Source organism: Symphalangus syndactylus, chromosome 14 (genome assembly GCF_028878055.3).
Source record: "Symphalangus syndactylus isolate Jambi chromosome 14, NHGRI_mSymSyn1-v2.1_pri, whole genome shotgun sequence".
In the NCBI taxonomy this organism is placed as follows: domain Eukaryota; kingdom Metazoa; phylum Chordata; class Mammalia; order Primates; family Hylobatidae; genus Symphalangus; species Symphalangus syndactylus.
The window spans coordinates 115258477-115277772 of NC_072436.2; the positions used below are offsets into that span (position 1 = coordinate 115258477).

Below are 19296 nucleotides of genomic sequence, written 5' to 3' on the forward strand. Positions count from 1 at the left end.
GTTCCAGGCCTTTCTCTGGGCCGCCTTGTCCCTGGGGCTGCTGAGGAAGCTGGTGGAGGTGTCCCCTGATGTGACGATGGTGCAGCTGGGCACCCTGGCTGCTGCTGCTGCCACCACCAGGGTTAGGAAATGGAAGGCCGGGCCTCTGGGCCTCTGGCACCTTCCAGGCATGTCCTGACCCTCCCGCCAGTGCTGTGCTCTGCTCTGAAGGGCTCAGCCTCACTGCTGTCTGAAGGTGCAGCCCAGGGAGTGGCAGGAAGGGGGTGTGCACACACTGTCTCCCCTCAGAGGATGTTGGGGGCTGGGGAGCCACAGACAGGTGGGACAAGCCAAGGACTCTGATCCCATGGGTGGGTAAGGGGGTGGTCTCAGTGTCTGTTGAGGGACTATTCATCATGTACTGGATATCAGTCTCCAAATACTATGCTACAGGGGCTCGTCGTTCAGTTAATCAAATAGTGGATGGCTGAAAAATGAAACATTTGTTTCATAAACATTTTTTGTCCATTTTTTATTGAGATACAATTTACATAGCATCAAATTCACAGAATTCACCTTTTAACATGTACAATTCAGTGGCATTTAGTGCATTCCCAGTGTGGTGTGGCTGCCCCCACTGTAATCCCAGAACATTTCATCCTCGGAGCCCATCCCGTGCTGGTGTCCCTTCTCCCCGGCATCGGGAGGAGGGTGGCCACGCGTGTGGGGTCCCAAGGAGGCTGTGTTCTGGTTGTTTGCAGACTTGGGCAGCTTCTGACACAGGCCTCTTCATTCTCATTTATCTTCATTTAATGGCACATAGGTAGGAGCCAGAGACATTTCTGGGTCTTTGTAGGTGTACATGTGTGACATGTCTTATCAATGCAGACCCACCATGTGTGCAGGGGTGGCTTGGGCCCTGCTGGGTGGGTGCCCAGCTCCTTGCTTTTCCCTCTTTCTGTTTTCTCCCTGCGTACTTCCAGTTGCAGCTCCCATGAGCTCCAGAGGTCACAGTTGTGTTCAGCTGATGGGGAGGAGAACAAACCCCTCCCCTAAGGGCCCGTCTCCAAGTCCCACTGAAACCCACGGGCCAAAGCCAGTCCCTGCCATAGCCAGCTGTGAGGAGGGCCGGGAACTGTGGACTTCACCCGTGTCCATGTGCCCACCAGAGACTGACTGTCGCTGAGGGCAGAGGGAAGACGCTGGGTCCAGGCCGGGCTCTGCTCTTGGGTGGGGTCCCTTCCCAGGGCGTGGTGCGCATAGCTCCCTGGGGAACCCCTGGGCCATCTGGGGCAGGAGGTGCTTCCCAGGCCCCCAGAGCTCCCGAAAGGGGCCTGATGGGCAGAGCAAGGCCTGGTCTCGGACAACCCCCGAGTCCACTACCGTCTCTTGGGTCAGGGCCAGCCTGGAGTGCCAGGAGGCCATGGGTGTCAGAGGGTCTGTGCCCAGTTGGTTGGGTGACATTGAGCCCATGGGCCTGGAGCCAGTGGTGACCTGCCTCATCCCTTCTAGGAGGACATAGCAAAGCTGCTTCGCTACGAGTCCTCGGCGCTGCCCGCCGGGCAGTTAACCAGCCTCTCAGAATATGCCAGCCGCATGCGGGCTGGCACCCGCAACATCTACTACCTGTGCGCCCCCAACCGGCACCTGGCAGAGCACTCGCCCTACTATGAGGCCATGAAGAAGAAAGACACAGAGGTGGGTGAGTGGTGGGTGGGGCGGGCTCCCAGGGCTGCAGCCTGGGGAAGGTCTTGACCTTCTCAGCTCTGTGTTGGGTGAACCTGCCCAAGACTCAGGGCAGGGCCGCACAGACAGTCAGGGTCATGGCACAGAGGCCGGACTGACTATGACGGTTTGTTTCTCACTTGGAGATCACATGGGGTTTTTTTTTTTTTTTAAGACGGAGTCTCACTCTGTCGCCCAGGCTAGAGTGCAGTGGCGTGATCTCGGCTCACTGCAACTTCTGCCTCCTGGGTTCAGGTGATTCTCCTGCCTCAGCCTCCTGAGTAGCTGGGACTACAGGTGCACACCACCACACCCAGCAAATTTTTGTATTTTTAGTACAGACGGGGTTTCACCATGTTGGTCTTGAACTCCTGACCTCGTGATCTGCCTGCTTCGGCCTCCCAAAGTGCTGGGATTACAGGCATGAGCCACTGCACTCAGCCATGTGGATTTCTTTACGCGTGGAGTGCTTCTGCCTTGAAGGCAGTCAGACCCTTCCTCAGACCCAGGTGTCGCTGTAACTGTCACGCGGGCCTAGGAACCCCAACTGCCCCTGTGTTCCCCAGTGTGGCCCGCTTGGCTCCCCTAGCCCTCGTGCCCCCCACATCCTTTCTTCTGTGGTGGCTGGAGGCCCCCAGGCCTGATGGAGCTGCTCTTGGCCACCTGCAGGTTCTCTTCTGCTTTGAGCAGTTTGATGAGCTCACCCTGCTGCACCTTCGTGAGTTTGACAAGAAGAAGCTGATCTCTGTGGAGACGGACATAGTCGTGGATCACTACAAGGAGGAGAAGTTTGAGGACAGGTCCCCAGGTCGGCATCCCCTGCTTTCTAGGCATGGGGCGGGTGCCCACTCCCTGCACGCCTCTCCTGCCCTGCAGCGAGGGGTTCCTTTGGGTTTTCCTCAGTTGACCTGGGCTCAGCCACCCCCGAGAAGAGCCTTGTGGGAGCACCCTGGTGACTGGAGGAAGGTGCTTCCTGGTTTAGATACCAGGGGTCTGTCCAGTGCTCCTGCCATGGTGGCTGCTAGAGCTGGCCCACCTTCCTGAGAGGCTGTGTATTGTCTTTTTAAAGCCTAACCAAGTTGTATGGGCGTCAGGCAACCTGAAGCATCCTTTGAGGTTTTACTTTTAGATGAAAAGCATCTTGCTAGTTTCTGTCTCCATCCTGGTGGGAGAGGAGGTGTGAGCTGGCACGATGCTGCACGGCCCCCATGAAAGCCGCGGAGTGGGGGTGCAGGCCTGAGCTCCCTGTCGCCTGCTCTTCCGCAGCCACCGAGTGCCTATCAGAGAAGGAGATGGAGGAGCTCATGGCCTGGATGAGAAACGTGCTGGGGTCGCGTGTCACCAACGTGAAGGTGAGACTTTCCCGGGGATGGACAACCACTTGGCCGCTGTGGCCCTCAGTGTCCCTAACAGGCCGGCCAGCTGGTGGCTCCCAGTACCTGGCCCGGTGAGTGTCCTTCCAGCAGCAGGAGAAGCCCATGGTGTGAGGTGGAGACCCTGTGGGTCCCTGCTCGGCACACTGTTGCCCGGGAGTGCCGCTGAGACAGGCAGGCAGTGTCTTCCTCCCAGCCCTGCTCCAGGGCAGGTGTGAACTGACAACTGAAAAACCAGCATCCCGAGTGGGAGGTGCGGTGGCTGAGGACATGGGGGTTCCAAAGAAGGGACATGCTACCCCAGCCCTCAGGAGCTCACATTCTCACTTGGGTTCTTAGTCGGGGGTTTTGTGTGGGCTTCAGAGAGCTAAGACTCCCCCCGCCAACTGGTCTAGCTCAGAGTGAGAAAAGAGCGTCCCATGCATGGTCACTTGGAGGAGGGGCCTCATGCAGGGTGGGCTGGCGTGGAGCAGAGGAGGATGGATTCGGGCAGCTTCTGGAGGCAGCAGCGGGGCACCAGGGTGGTGGAGCCCCTCGGGCACAGTATCTTTGCGTGGGGCATCAGCTCAGGGCCCACAGGTTAGTGGGTAATGGGGAGGGAGCAGCGCTGGTCCAGGGGAGTCCTTGAGACCCCGCCTGCTACCTCGTGGTCTGGGTGACCTTCACCCCTGGTTAAGATCCTGCCAGCCCCCAGCCCTCTCACACCGGGAACCTCTTATCAATCACCCTCAACCCCTGGCTTTGCTCACAGGTGACCCTCCGACTGGACACCCACCCTGCCATGGTCACTGTGCTGGAGATGGGGGCTGCCCGCCACTTCCTACGCATGCAGCAGCTGGCCAAGACCCAGGAGGAGCGCGCACAGCTCCTGCAGCCCACACTGGAGATCAACCCCAGGTGAGGCCACACTCCTGGCCCTTCCAGCCTGCAGGATTCCCAAGAATCCTGTGTGTGGTGTTCTTTTGTTGTGGAATGTGACACAGAAGAAAAGTGCGTGAGGCTTATGGACACGTGGGTAACTCTAAGGAGCTGTGTTCAGTTTAGGCTGCACCCATGTGAAAGTTGGTGACACCTGGCCAGCCTCTTGCCATCCCCAGGTGTCGCCTGGGTGGTTAGCCACATCCCAACCTGTCACCACGTCCTCGTTTTGCTTTATGGCTTTGCCACCTGTGCATGTCCTGGACGTGCTCAGTTTTGCCTGTTTTGAGCTTTGTACGTGGATCTTGGTGTATCTTGGTGTTTGCTGAAGTCTCACCTTGCTCACTTGGCATGAGGGTTGCCCATGCAGAGGGGCTGCCACAAGTTCATTTTCGTAGCCGAATAATGTCCGCTGCAGAAACACACCTCGGCATAGCAGACTCCTCCGTTCTGCTCTGCTGGGCCTTGAGTGGTTCTTGGTCAGAAGTTGTGGAGAGCCAGGCTGCTCCAAGTGTTCTTGTCCACGTGTCTGGGGCTTGTGTGGGTTTCTGTGTTGCTCCAGTGGTGGGAGCTGCTTCCAGGGTGGACCAAGAACCCCCAGCCCTGACAGTGGCTGAGCCATAAGATTTCCCTCCTTCCTGCTGTTCTTTATATGCCCTTTTTCTGTTGTAAATGTCTTTTCACCTGCCTTTAGGTATCTTCTGATGAGTAGGTATTCTTAATAGAACATTTATGTTTTTGTTAGATGCTTTTTTGGGATCTTAAGAAATCTTTACAGAGTCATGAATCACTTCTTTGCACCCATGAATGTGATCTTTTTATTTAGGTCTTTAACATCCTTTGGTACCTTACATTCTCTGTAGGGTTCTGGTACCATTTTTAAAGAATTATTCTTTGATGTGTCTTATTGGGTATTTTAAAATTTCATTTTCTAACTTGTATATGAAGTTTCTTTTTTGGGAGAAATTCTGTATGTAGCAATTTTTTTTTTTTTTTTTTTTTTTTTTTTTTTTTTTTGAGACGGAGTCTCACTCTGTTGCCCAGGCTGGAGTGCAGTGGTGTGATCTGGGCTCACTGCAAGCTCCGCCTCCCAGGTTCATGCCATTCTCCTGCCTCAGCCTCTCCAAGTAGCTGGGACTACAGGCGCCCGCCACCATGCCCGGCTAATTTTTTGTATTTTTAGTAGAGACATGGTTTCACCATGGTCTCGATCACCTGACCTTATGATCCGCCAGCCTCGGCCTCCCAAAGTGCTGGGATTACAAGCGTGAGCCACCGAGCCCGGCCAGCAATTTTTTTTTTAAATGAAGTTACATAAACAAACAGCAAAAAGGAAATCAAAATCCATAGCCTTACCACCCCCCACAATGTAGCCTAAGTAGTATTTTAATTTTTGAGACAGGGTTTCACTCTGTCCCTCAGGTTGGAGTGCAGTGGGGCGATCTCAGCTCACTGCAACCTCTACCTCCTGGGCTCAAGTGATCCACCTGCCTTGGCCTCCCGAAGTGCTAGGATTACAAGTGTGGGCCACCACCCCCAGCCAGTTTTTTTTTGTTTGTTTTTTTATGAGCTCATGGATATTTATTTTCTTCTGAGTTATAATTCATTTTCTTTTCTTTTTTTGAGATGGAGTCTTGCTCTGTCACTCAGGCTGGAGTGCAGTGGCAAGATCTTGGCTCACTACAACCTCCACCTCCCGGGTTCAAGCAATTCTCTTGCCTCAGCCTCCTGAATAGCTTGGATTACAGGTGCGAGCTACCATGCCCAGCTAATTTTTGTATTTTTAGTAGAGATGGGGTTTCACCATGTTGGCCAGGATGGTCTTCATCTCTTTTTTTTTTTTTTTTTTGCACACAAAACAATAAACATTTTCTAAAAGTACATACAAACAAAAAGATGCATATCAAACATATTAGGAAGGTTGCCCATGGGAAGACAGACGGGGAATAGAAATGGGGGGTGGGAATTAATTAAAGAAAATAAATGAGAGAGGGACTTTGTACGGATCAATGATAATAACTCAATGCTCTATTTGACAAAGAAGAAGAAGGAAGAGGAAGAAAAAGAAAGTGGGATAAAGGATCAGAAAGGGAGGAAAATAGAAAAAATTAGAGTATGACTCCAGGGTTCACCTGTTTTGTTGTCGCTTGGTTGGATGGTTGGTTTGTCAGTTGTACTTTTCATGTTTCGCCATGTTGGCCAGGCTGGTCTCGAGCTCCTAGCCTCAAGTGATCAACCCGCCTCGGCCTCTCAGAGTACTGGGACTACAGGCGTGAGCCACCACGTCCAGCCCCCACATTGCTTCTGGCCTCTGTGGTAGACCTCCCAGACAAGGCTGCCGGGCAGAGGCGCTCCCCACATCCCAGACGGGGCAGCTGGACAGAGACGCTCCTCACTTCCTAGACAGGGTGGTGGCCAGGCAGAGGCGCTCCTCACATCCCAGACGATGGGTGGCCGGGCAGAGGCGCTCTGTTTTGTTCTTTAGTACATGTCTACTTTTTTTCTTTTGTCATTTAACAACTTTTAAAATAATTATTATACTGGAGGCGAGGAAGATGCATTTTCCTAGCCATGGCACTCCTGGGGAAAAGCTGACTTGACTTATGGCTGTCAGTGCACAGCAGCGCCAGGATGCAGAATGCCTGTGCCTCAGCTGGAGAAGCTCAGTGAGGTGGACACCTGGTCACTTTTAACTAGTTTTGGTGCCAAACTAGTTTTCTAAGATAGCTGCAGAAGTGCTCTTTTCTGTCTATTGCCAAAGGACTTCACTTTTGGAGACAGGGTCTTGCTCTGTCACCTAGGCTGGAGTGTACCACTGGTGCCATCAGAGCTCACTGCAGCCTTGGCCTCCCAAAGTGCTGGGATTACAGGCGAGAGCTACTGTGCCCAGCCAGCTTCACTTTTATTTGTTTTAAAATTTGGTGTTCTGTCCACATAGTTCAGAATTCAAAACTGTTTACAGGGGAAAATTTCCTCCTGTGTCCCCAGTGCAACCAGCATTAGGGCCTTTGTATTTCTGCAGAGATTATGTACGCTTGTGGGCAGCTGCACCTGTGGGCTTCCTAGGGGGAACTTGCTGTGCAGTGGGTCCTTGCCTTGCTTTTCTCCCTTAGGGTAACTAGGTGACCTCCACATTAGCATATTAAGAATGTCCTTTTTTCCAGCTACATAGACTAGAAATGTGAGGATGTGCATTTAAAGTGTTTCCTGTTTTAGGTTGGGTGCGGTGTCTCATGCCTGTAATCCCAACATTTTGGGAGGTCTAGGCAGGTGGATCACTTGAGGTCAGGAGTTCGAGACCTCATCTCCACTAAAAATACAAAAAGTAGCTGGGGGTGGTGGTGGGTGCCTGTAATCCCAGTTACTTGGGAGGCTGAGGCAAAAGAATCTCTTGAAACCAGGAGGCTGCAGTGAGCCAAGATCATGCCATTTCACTCTAGCCTGGGTGAAGGAGTGAGAGTCCATCTAAAAAAAAAGTGTTTAAAGTAAGTGTTTAGGAAATGGAATGGCTGAGTCTCAGCACATCATCCACATGTGGTTTTCCCAACTCCAGTTGTCCTCTGGAGAGGTTGTACAAACTTACAGTTCCCCAGAGCCCTAGGTTTTATCAGACTTCTCTTAAGTGAAAAATGTTAAGGTTAAATACCACATGATGCTTTTTCCTATGCAGAAAAATAGTGTTCTGAAGTCAAATGTCAATCATTCTTTACTTTTTGGCTTCTGGGTTTGTAGTTTTGCTTGGAAAGGCTTTCCACTCCTGAGATTATGAAACATTTCTTCCCTAGAATTGTGCTTGTCATCTTTGATCCCTCTGGAATTTACTCTGGTCTAAATGGTTGTCTGCATGGCTCCCAGTTACCCCAGTGCTGCTGGATGGAGTGATCTGTCTCCTCCCTCTTCTGTGAAATACTGTCCTCATCAGACACTCAGTGTCCACCCTCGTTACATGGAGTTGTTTGCCTTCCCCCTTTCCAGACCTAAACTGTTTTATTTACTAGAGCCCTATAATATGTTTCAACGTGTGGGTCCTTCCTCCCTTCTCTTTTTTTATCTAGGAACCAAGGCATGTCTTCACGTACTAAGCTCCTTTTGTCCCTTTAGTGTATATTTATCTTGGAGCTTGGCTTCCTTACAGCATTTTCTAATACTGACACTCCTGATTCTCTTGGGTTTTCTGGGTATGTAATCATATTGTCTATAAATGATCATTTACATACCTTTAAAAAACTACAGACAGTCTTACTGTGCTTCTTTAAATATCCTGATGGTCACAGCACGTGGTACTGAGCTGCTTTTTCTGGTGGGTTCTGTGTTGCAGGCACGCACTCATCAAGAAGCTGAATCAGCTGCGGGCAAGCGAGCCTGGCCTGGCCCAGCTGCTGGTGGATCAGGTGAGTGCAGCAGCTTAGGATGACTGCATGGACCCAGGCTACCAGCCCTGCGAGCCTGCCTTCAGGGTGGAACAGCAGTTTCCTCTAAGATCCTGCTTTTTTTTTTTTTTTTTTGAGATGGAGTGTTGCTCTGTTGCCAGGCTGGAGTGCAGTGGCACGATCTTGGCTCACTGCAACCTCTGCCTCCCGGGTTCAAGCAATTCCCCTGAGTAGCTGGGACTACAGGCATGTGCCACTGCACCTGGCTAATTGTTTTGTATTTTAGTAGAGATGGGGTTTTCACCATGTTGGCCAGGATGGTCTCAATCTCCTGACCTCGTGAGTCACCGTGCCCAGCCAAATTCTGTTTTAAAAAGGGAAAAATGGCCAGGCATGGTGGCTCACGCCTATAATCCCAGCACTTTGGGAGGCAGGGGGGTCACCTGAGGTTGCTGTGAGCCGAGATCGTGCCTCTGCACTCCAGCCTGGGCAACAGGGAGATTCTGTCTCAAAAAAAATGAAAAGGTGCCCCACGCCCCCTCATAATGGGTTTCTCCTCTTGCCTTTCAGATATACGAGAACGCCATGATTGCTGCTGGGCTTGTTGACGACCCTAGGGCCATGGTGGGCCGCTTGAATGAGCTGCTTGTCAAGGCCCTGGAGCGACACTGACAGCCAGGGGCCAGAAGGACTGACACCACAGATGACAGCCCCACCTCCTTGAGCTTTATTTACCTAAATTAAAAGGTATTTCTTAACCTGAGTGTTGGGCTTTTTTCTGGGTCCTGCGGCAGGATGGGTCCTCTCTTCCTGCAGCTCAACTGGTGTCTGGAGGGGCTGCTCACTTCAGCATCACCTCCACTGGATAGTGGTCACTGATGGCTTGGGCCTGCAGGCAAGTGGGCACAGGGTCTGGGCTGAGCCTACCTGAGCTCATGTGTCCCATCCTCATGTGGCTGTGCAAGGGAGGACACGTACCAGTTGGTCACTCAGGCCATAGGCAGCCTGGAAGTTAAAGGGAAGAGCCGAGTCGGGAACAACGGCGCCTTGGAGCAGCATCCCTGCAACTACGATCCTGACGGGTGACGGGAAGAGAAAGTAGGTTCCCCTTTCACCCATGGGCCTGGCTGAGTGCCCGCAGGAACTAAACTAAGAGCCCTGGGACCTGCCAGTGCAGGTCTGTGGATGCCCAAAACTGCACACCCTGGCCTGTGCTCCTCAAAGTGGAAACCACATGACAGCCTGGGTGTCTGCCTCTCCTCTTATCCCCAGATGTGCTTTTCCAAAAAAAACTAAAAATTGTGGCCCTTGTTATTCTGTTCCCTGAGTGGATCAACTAAAGCTCAGTTGGGTGAGTGTTCAAAGGCCTCGAGGCTTCTGAAGCCGGACCTATGAGTCACGGCTGCTCTTGGAGGTGCCCCCTCAGTCTGCCCTAAGCATGATGCCCTGCTCACCTGTCATAGGCGCAGTGTGTGGATGTAGCTGTGGTGTCGGCGGTGTCAGGGATCAGCCACTGGAAGGTGGGGCTCGTCCGCAGGCGGATGGATGACCACTGGGAAGGTCTCACATAGCTGCAGCCCGCATTGAAGTCACCCATCAACATGATGTCCTACCAGGAAACGTTGCCTGTGGGCCAAGGGACAAGCGGAGGCCGCTGGTGCCCACTGCCCCTGGGAGGGCCTCACCTCCAAGCCCCATTTCTCTTGGACATCCAGGTAGACGTCATAGAGAGCATCGATCTCAGCTACTGCGTCCTCCGGGGCCGCATGCAGGGGAACAATGGCAAACTCCCTGACCTCTGTGGAGACAGCCATGTCGTGTGAGGCACACTGTGCAGCCAGCCACACTCCCTGGGGGCAGGTTCAGTCACCATGTCAGCTGGAACTATGTATCATGACAGTCCCCCCGGGGGGTGGATATTTGCCAAATGACTTGAATGGAAAACCCAAGCCCCAGGGACTGGGAAGGCAGTGTGTGACACAGGCATTCCAGGTTCCCTAGGAGTGGGTGGAGGCCATAAGCGCCAAGCCGAGCCCCACCCTGGCCCAGGCAGCACCCACCTGTGACCTGGGAGAACCTGACAATGGCTGGCTCTCGGCTGAAGGTGTCGTTCCCGCAGGGCTCGCAGCCATCATCATAGTAGTAGCTGTCCACCACAGACACCTGGTCAGGCCTGTGGGAAGGCCGGGCAGGAGGAGGTGACCCCAGGTTGGAAGCTGCCCCACTCCTGCTTCCCAGGAGGCAGGCGTCGCGTCCCAGGCAACAAGAGGGCGGGGGAGCCAGGCACCTGCTCACCCCACTGGTCCGGGACCTTGGGGTGTTTTGACTCCACCCTGGACCCTGCTCTACAGCCTCAGGTTCTTGCCATAGGACAAACTACTTCCCTGCTCTGCTGGGGCCCTCCCAGGTGAGGGAGGAGCTTCCTGGCTTTCTGGACCACCCACCTGTACACAAACAGGTAGCGTTCCTTATAGCTGTTCCGTCCCAGTGGCTCACTGACCACGTAGTGATAGGTGTCTGGTGCATCCCTGGATTGAAGAAACAAAAGGTCCCAGTGGCGAGGGCCACAGGGGACCCCTCTGGCTGCCGATACCGAGGCTGTGCCCTGGACGAGATAACACCTCCCTATGACCCTGCCACTGTCACCCACTGATTGAGGTTGTCCAGCAGCTTCCCCACGGCAGTCAGGTGGCTGTCTCTGACCTCCTGGACCAGGGCGATGTCATAGCGGCTCAGGATCTAGGGGCAGGGCCAAAGTGGTGCTGAGCAGGGCTGGTGCCACCCAGGGACCCTACAGCGCCACAAAGGGAGCCACAGCTGATGCTCGTGGCACTGCTCGGTTTAGCCACAGCCTCATGTTTCTACCTGGGCTCCTGCTGCCAGCCAGGGACAACACAGCAGGGGTGAGGACCTTGGTCCGCAGCCAAGAGCCTGTTCCACCGGGCTGGGAGCAGAGGTGCTCAGTACCCCACACCCGACACTGTGGCTCCATAGGGCTGGCCCTGCCCACCAGCCCCAGACTCCAGAGCTCCTCTGCTTTTGGGGAGAGGCTGCCCCGGCCTCACCTGCACAATGTAGCTGACGAGGGTGGCATTGGACATCTTGGTCTCTCCAAATGTCTGGATGTTGAAGGCTGCAATCTTCAGGGACACGGCCCCCTGCAGTAGAGCCGCCAGTGCCAGCACCGCCCCCAGCAGCCTCATGCCCCTCATCCTGGGAGAGCACAGGGCACAGAGACATAACAAGTGAGACGTCATCCCTGCCACAGCACTCCAGCCTTCTGGAGCCCAGCTGGCAGGGGCTGGTGGAGCTCAAGGTCAGGGGGACGCAGGTGGGGGAAACCCTTTCCTACAACGTCCAGAAAGCCAAACAGCTGGCAACACGTAGAGGACCGCGAGTCACTCCTCCATTCACCAGAAAACCCACCCGGGAGGGACGCTGGAGCCTCCGCCTCACTCTCTGCTGGAGGATGAGACTAAGCCTCCCTCCCTGCTCCAAACCGGCCAGTCACCCAGAGGCACTCCACCTGGTGCTCACCTGAGACGATGGTGATGTCCTCAGAGGTGATGAGAATGCTGTCAAGAATCTGGAATATCCTTTGATGACAATTTTCTTCTTTTGCTGCTTAAAGAAAAAAAGTAGTTTATGAAGAAAGGTCTCTGAAGAAGCACTTCAAGGCCCTGGCAGTGCTGCTGGGCTCCGGATCCTGCGCAGGCAGTGTGTGTCCGGGAGTTTTAAAGGTTCAGGCAGCTGTGACCTTCCCTGGGGCAAATATGAGCCGTCACATGAGGGTGCAGAAAACAATGGCTCTGTGTGGCTCCGCATAGGTGGGTTGCTGGCATGTGCTTATTTCTGTAAGCACAGGTTTCTTGCTGCTGTAAAAACTGCACCTGAAAAACTGCACCTGATAATCACGTTTGCACTGTTTTAAAATGTCTGATAACAAGGCCAAAGGTTCCTGTCCTGTGTCCCTTGCACCTGTGGTGGCCCCCATTTTCCAGAATAGGGCAGGGATGGGCCAGGTCTGTGCGGGAGGGTGGGGCTGGGCTCCAGTCTCCCTGTTTCTTGTCTGGGGGCCCTAAGGTCACTTTGGAGTAAGAGGCCAAAGCCACATCCAAGGTTGCAAATGGAGCCCCCTGGTGGCTGGACAGCCATGACTGCTCTGTGGCCCAGGACACGCCTGCCTTCCTGATTCATCACCATCAGGTGCAGGCAACTCTGCAGGAGGCTGGGGAGCTCGGAACAAGCAGTGGCGGGGGCTTGCAGCACCAGCGCCATGGGGCCAGGACAGGTGGGGGCTGCAAAGCCCACCCCATTTGCCAGCCAGGCAGTGGGGAGCCTTCTTGAGGTGGACAATAGGCTGTGTGTTTAGGCCCAGGGGATCCCAAGTGACCAGGTCACAAGGGCAGGGCAGCAGCTAAAGGCCAGGCCTCAGCTCCAGTAATTTCTTGGTTCTTCTGTGTTGGGTTTTTATTGTTTTATGAGACAGGGTCTCACACTGTGTTGCCAAGGCTGGAGTGCAGCGGCACAATCATGCCTCATTATAGCCTCGATCGCCAGGGCTCAGATAATCCTCCCTCCTCAGCCTCCTGAGTAGCTAAGACTATGGGTATGCCACCACGCCTGGCTAATTTTTAAATTTTTTTGGTAGAGATGGGGTCTTGCTGTTTTGTCCAGACTGGTCTTGAACTCCTGGCTTCAAGCAATCCTCCTGCGTAGCCGGGACCATAGGTGCATGATACCATGCTCAGCTATTTTTTTTTTTTTTTTGAGGCGGAGTCTTGCTCTGTTGCCCAGGCTGGACTGCAGTAATACTATCTCGCCTCACTGCGACCTCTGCCTCCTGGGTTCAAGCGATTCTCCTGCCTTAGCCTTCTGAGTAGCTAGGATTACAGGCACGCACCACCACACCTGGCTAATTTTTCTATTTTTAGTAGAGACGGGGTTTCACCATGTTGATCACACTGGTCTCAAACTCATGACCTTGTGATCCGCCTGCCTCGGCCTCCCAAAGTGCTGGGATTACAGGCGTGAGCCACCGCACCCAGCCTATTTTTTAAGTTTCTCATAGAGACAAGGTCTCCAACTCCTGAGCTCAAGCAATCCTCCCACAAATGCTGGGATTACAAGTGTGAGCCACCACACCCAGCCACTCATTTCTTGGAATCTTTGACTTTCCATTTGTATTCATTTCCTGAGGCTGGTGTAACTACCACAAGTTTGGTTGCTTAAAATAACAGAAACAGATCCTCTCACAGTTCCGGAGACTGGACGTCTGAAGTCAGGGAGTCAGTAGGACCTTGCTCCTCCTGGAGGCTCTGGGGGGATGCTCTTGCCCTCCAGTTTCTGCAGGCTGCTAGCAATCCTTGGCCTTCCTAGTTGTGGCTGCGTCACCCCAGTCTCTGCCTCTTCTGAAGATGTGTGTGCCTGCATTTGGGGTCCTCCCAGAGAGCAGGGATGATGTCCTTATCTCACCAGCCTTTACTCACATCTGCAAGTCCTTTTTTGCTACAAAAATCAACATTCAGAGGTTCCAGGGCTGGGGCACAGCTATCTTTTGAGCCACCCCTGGGTCTTGCCCACTTGGAAGGGGCTGTGCTGGCCCTCCAAGGACAGCCCTGCACGTAGGATCTGTGGTCCCCTTGGGGGAGGAGGGCCTGGAGGGCTTGGCAGAAGTCCAGGCAGGATTCAGGTATGAGAACTGCAGGAAATGAATACAAATGGGGTCTGCAGGAGGCCTCAAGGGCAAGAGTCAGCAGGGGCCAAGGTCGAAAGTCAAGGAAGTGCTAGGTCTGGCCGGCTGGCCATGAAGCAGAAGGCAGGCCCAGTGGGGACTAGAAATAGGAAGGTAAACCACCCTCCACAAGACTGGCACCCCATCCCATAAATACACGCCGACAGACGCCTCTGGCTGGCAGCACTGGTGCACTCATCTGTCCCTCGTATTGAGACGGCGTCTACCAGATGGAAACACCACCACTCCTCAGGCTGCCAGAGGCCCCATCGCAGGCTTTTCCAAAGGTTTCAGCAATGGTTCTTCCTTGTTTTCAATCTCTGAGTCTAGGACAGCCTCCAGCATGTCAAAATTCAGTCCCCAAGCAAGGCTACCGGAGTATTCGGTGTAGGGACTCGTCCTCTGCCTTTGATGTTTGCCTTTCCTGGACACACATCTGACATCACGGGGAAGGGAGTAAGGCTAGAGGGCGGCCACTGTCCTCCACCAAGAAACTGCCTGGTACAGCTTCCGGTGGGGCACAGGGACACCAATTATAGCTCACAGAGCAAGTGCCCAGCCCCCCACGTGTGCTCAGCACGTGGGACAAGGGTTCCCCTCTGGTCTGTCATCCCCTCCTGGCTCTTGACCAAACGCTGCCCCATCTGCTTTCAGGAGCTCCCAGGCATGGTGTCCCTGCTTCCTCTACCTGCCAGAAGGGAGGCTGGAACTTGGGCCTCGCTTGTACAAATGGCGAGTGCTGCCTGCTGCGTGGCTGCCCTCAGGACCAGTTTTGGTGACGGCAGCACAGCCCTGGAGGAGCCTGGTCTGACATGGGGCCTCTCTGGGATCACTGTTGGGCCTTCAACCTTCTGGAGCCTCTATGTCTTCCTCTGATAGATTCCCAGAAGAATCATTTCACCTTCTAAGAAGCCATCCTGCTCCTGCGGCCTGTGCCTTGTGGAGTCTCCAGCACTCTCACTTCTCCCTCGTGGATCTCTTTTCTGTCTGTGTCAGTCAATGCTGCCATGTAACAGCCACCTGAAAACTCAGTGTATACACCTGCATTTCTCTCACACTGGCAGGTCAGCTGGGGTGGCTCTGCTGCCTGGGCCTCGTCCTGGGGCTGGGCTGGAGGGACTGCAGCTCCCTGGGCACCCTCTTCCCACAGTGTGGAAGGTGGAGGCTCCCAGGGCACAAGCAGAACACGTGCCGCCCTAAGGCCGAGGCGGAGCTGGCTGCTATTGCTTCTGCCCACATTCCATGGGTGCTGTCGAGCTGTAGGTCCAAGCCCCACATGAGGAGAGTGAGTGGGGTACACTCCTCCCATGCTGGGCCCCACTCTGGAGATACGCCTGGGGAATGCCCAAGAAGGAAGCCTAGCCCTTCTGGGATTTTCACATCCACAGAGAATGGGTGCTGGCAGCCAATGGCAACAATGATAAAAGCTGACCGCCTTCTCAGATCAGGATGAGCTGTTTTTAAACCAACCCTGAGGATCTGCAGCCTTCTCAGGTTAAATGAAACCTGTCACAGACACAGGAAGGGAAAAGAGCACATAGCAACCGTTATATTGACATCTAAGCCAGGTCACATGCTCTGATTTGGCTGAAATTACAGGATAAAGGAAAAATCCTATAGGCACCATGGCTGGAAATAAATGGCCTCAAAGGAACACTGGTGGCGGAGGCTTTGTGCAACCACAGCCCGTGTTGTGTGACCCAGCGACGTGCAGGCCAGGGAGGGTACCTTTCTGCTGATCAAGAGGGAAAGCGGGAAGGACGCAGAGCTGTGGTTTCCACCCTGCACAGAGGCACCCCCATGAACTCACAGAGCACCATCAGATCCTCCTTAATTTTGAAGGAAGCAGTGATGATACTCTGCTCTGCTCAAGGCCGTTCATGGTCTCAACATTAACATCACCTTCCTTTATAGGGTATCCTCCCTCTCTCTGCCAGGCTGGGTTATGGCAGTTACTGAACAAGCAATTACTGTGAAGGTCGACGTGGAAAAATGAGGCAATGAGGGTGGCGGTGTTCTATCAGATTCCAAGTTGAAGAGGCACACACATCCCACGACTAAAAAAATAAGATGAACATTTTTCTTTATGTATTCCTTTTCTAGACATCCACTGCAAGTTGCCAGGACACAAATGCTTATTATTGGGGTTTACCTATTTAATAAATGGAACTGTGAGGGATTTTTTTTTGAATGATCATATAATTTGGACTTATTAACTTCAGGTAACAGTAAGTTAAAAGATAGAATAAAGTCTCATATTACAGGAATTCAAAAACTGACCATATAATAAATGATGAAGAAAACTAACAATAGAACAGGACAATGTTCAAATAGCTCAACAGGGCCAAAAGATCAGCGTATATCCTGCATCATCTTTCATGAAATGTCTCAGCTTTTTTTCCCCCAAACATAAAGGCAGATTAATACAAATTAGCCTTCTTTTGAATATTTATTTATGTTTCCTTCTGAAATTGATATTTGAATGGAAAATGTGTTAATAACTCATGGTTTCTACTGAAATTTAAGAGTCCACCAGATGATGCTCAGATTTAGACGATGCTAGAATAAGACACTACTGGGTGATGATTTCAAAGTATGAGCAGCAGGTAAAATCTAAAAGGACATACATAATAACAAATATTTTCTAATTTAAAAGACATATAGTAAATATAAATGAATTAACTCACACAACCTACTTACAAACAAAACTAGAATAAACACAACTTGTAGGAACCAAGTCCAGTTGATTTCACCACTCAACAGGAGCAAGTTCTTAGGTGGGTCATTTTATTTAAGGATGACTTGAAATTTTACAAGACCATCTTAGCTCCCACATACGAAAACTCTTCAAGAATTTTTTCTTATCAACTAGAAGATGGGGAAAATACACTGAGAAATAAAATGATAGAGCTTCTCACACATTTGAAGGCCCATGTCATGCCTAAATTTCTACTGATTTAACTTAAGAAGCTCCTCGCCCTGAAAGATTCCTTTATCCCACAACACTTGACTCAGATGGGGCAGAGAGTCCCAGGACACTACCCAGGCCACAAGATAAAAAACATAACCTGTCTCCTATCTGGCACCACTGTTAGAGATTTCTTTTGGCCTACTATTAAAATAATTATTGAACCTTAAGAGTGCTCTGAACTGAGAAAGTGTGAAGCTCCGATCTGACATATTGCGTATGCCTCAGTTAGATTTCCTACTTTACTGAATATAACTTCTTTTCTAGCCTTCATCATTCACCACTGCTTCAACATTCTATCACAAAGAAATTCTCAATTCTACAAATAGCTACTGAAAAGAATAATTAAAACAGATTAAACGTATCACTGTGTTTCAATACGTAAGTTCATGTTGGCATAAAATAATTATCAGCCACCTTAGGGGGATGCTAGGAACTCATCTTGTTATTCTGCAAAAAGGCAAATAAAGTCAAAGGATCAAGGCGGTATTCTGCCTTTCCTAGGCAAAAAGGACTGCCCAGTAACCCATAGTTCGAGAAGGCTCTCTTTAGGTAGGTGGATTCCAGCTAATACACGAGGAAGGAATGCTAGACCTGAAAGTCACCATTTTGCTGTCCCTAATCTCAGCCCTGATGTAGTGGCTGCTAACATCACCAAAGACAGCCTCTGTCCCTTCTAATCCAAAACCACACACAGCAGCACTTAGGAGAGTTCTTGCCAAAACAATCTTGAATCTGATCAAACCTCTAGATCTAAATAACAACTTAAAGCAAATACAAGGACAGAGGCTCATGTTCAACAGCACCATGGGGACACGGTACGACCCAGACTGGGAAATCGTAGATGGCAAAGGACAGGCTCATCAACAGATTTCAAAATGAAAAGAAGAAGAGAGGCAGAACTCACAGATTAAAAAAAGTTCACGTTTTGAGATGGATGATAAATGATAATAAAACTTGAGATATATCAATAAATAAAATGTGTGGACCTTACTTAAATCCTATAAAACATCCAATCTTTATTCATGCAAACAGACGTTTGCGTAACAAATCATGTAAGAAGCAATCAGGGAAAGCAGAACACTGACCAGTAACTGGGAAGTATTAATAGTAAACTCTTAAGTTTGTAATGGCTCTTATTGGTCCTTATGTTTTGTTTTCATTTTACGTTTTTTTTTTTGAGACGGAGTCTCGCTCTGTCGCCCAGGCTGGAGTGCAGTGGCGCAGTCTCGGCTCACTGCAAGCGCTGCCTCCCGGGTTCACACCATTCTCCTGCCTCAGCCTCTCCGAGTAGCTGGGACTACAGGCGCCCGCCACTACGCCCGGCTAATTTTTTTGTATTTTTAGTAGAGATGGGGTTTCACAATGGTCTCAATCTCCTGACCTTGTGATCCGCCCGCCTCGGCCTCCCAAAGTGCTGGGATTACAAGCATGAGCCACCACACCCGATCCATGTTTTGTTTTTAAAGAAATTATTTTAGGAACAGGGTCTCACTACGTTGTCTAGGCTGGAGTGCAGTGGCTTTTCTTTTTTTTTTTTTTTGAGACGGAGTCTCACTCTGTCCCCCAGGCTGGAGTGCGGTCCACGATCTTGGCTCTGCACTGCAGCCTGCCTCTGGGGTTCACACCATTCTCTGCAAGCTTCACCCCTGGGGTTCATGCCATTCTCTTGCCTCAGCCTCCTGAGTAGCTAGGACTACAGGTGCCCGCCACCACGCCCGGTTAATTTTTTTATATTTTTAGTAGAGACGGGGTGTCACCATGTTAGCCAGGATGATCTCGATCTCCTGACCTCATGATCCGCCCGCCTCGGCCTCCCGAAGTGCTGTGATGACAGGCATGAGCCACGGCGCCGGCCATTGCAGTGGCTTTTCACAGGCACAATTGTAGTGCACTGCAGCCTGGGCTGAAGGGATCCTCCTGCCTCAGCCTCCTGCCATGTGCCATCACACCTGGTTTGGTTTTGTTTCTTTTGAGACAGGTTCTTGCTCTGTTGCCCATGCTGGAGTACAGTGGTGCCATCTTGGCTCACTGCAACCTCCGGCCTCCCAAGTTTGAGCAATTCTCCTGCCTCAGCCTCCCTAGTAGCTGGGATTACAGATGTGCGCCACCACGCCTGGCTAATTTTTGTATTTTCAGTAAAGATGGGGTTTCACCATGTTGGCCAGGCTGGTCCCGAACTCCTGGCCTCAAGTGATCCGCCCGCCTCAGCCTCCCAAAGTGCTAGGA

The 19296-nt window shown here is 51.9% G+C and overlaps 2 protein-coding genes across 7 annotated transcripts in view; one reads left to right on the plus strand and one right to left on the minus strand.

Moving 5' to 3' along the window:
• Positions 1-9123, plus strand: part of TRAP1 (TNF receptor associated protein 1) — a 63956-nt gene extending 54833 nt beyond the window's left edge. The window contains exons 13-18 of the mRNA XM_055242427.2: positions 1492-1677; positions 2374-2512; positions 2971-3056; positions 3829-3974; positions 8314-8386; positions 8936-9123. Of these exons, the coding sequence (XP_055098402.1) occupies positions 1492-1677; positions 2374-2512; positions 2971-3056; positions 3829-3974; positions 8314-8386; positions 8936-9037 (732 nt within the window). The 3' untranslated portion in view covers positions 9038-9123. The remainder of the gene's footprint in view (positions 1-1491; positions 1678-2373; positions 2513-2970; positions 3057-3828; positions 3975-8313; positions 8387-8935) is intronic.
• The window catches only part of DNASE1 (deoxyribonuclease 1), a 55387-nt gene continuing 41692 nt past the window's right edge, over positions 5602-19296 (minus strand). The window contains exons 6-14 of one of the 6 annotated variants that reach the window (XM_055242437.2): positions 11903-11986; positions 11431-11578; positions 11016-11104; positions 10810-10893; positions 10426-10538; positions 10051-10163; positions 9820-9974; positions 9344-9440; positions 5602-9254 (exon numbers count right to left, since the gene is read on the minus strand). In XM_055242437.2, coding sequence (XP_055098412.1) covers positions 9207-9254; positions 9344-9440; positions 9820-9974; positions 10051-10163; positions 10426-10538; positions 10810-10893; positions 11016-11104; positions 11431-11577 — 846 coding nt within the window. In that variant the 5' untranslated portion in view covers position 11578; positions 11903-11986 and the 3' untranslated portion in view covers positions 5602-9206. Of the gene's footprint in view, positions 9441-9819; positions 9975-10050; positions 10164-10425; positions 10539-10809; positions 10894-11015; positions 11105-11430; positions 11579-11902; positions 11990-19296 lie in introns of those variants that run through there. The other 5 variants (XM_063618321.1, XM_063618320.1, XM_063618318.1 and 2 more) reach the window with 5 other exon arrangements.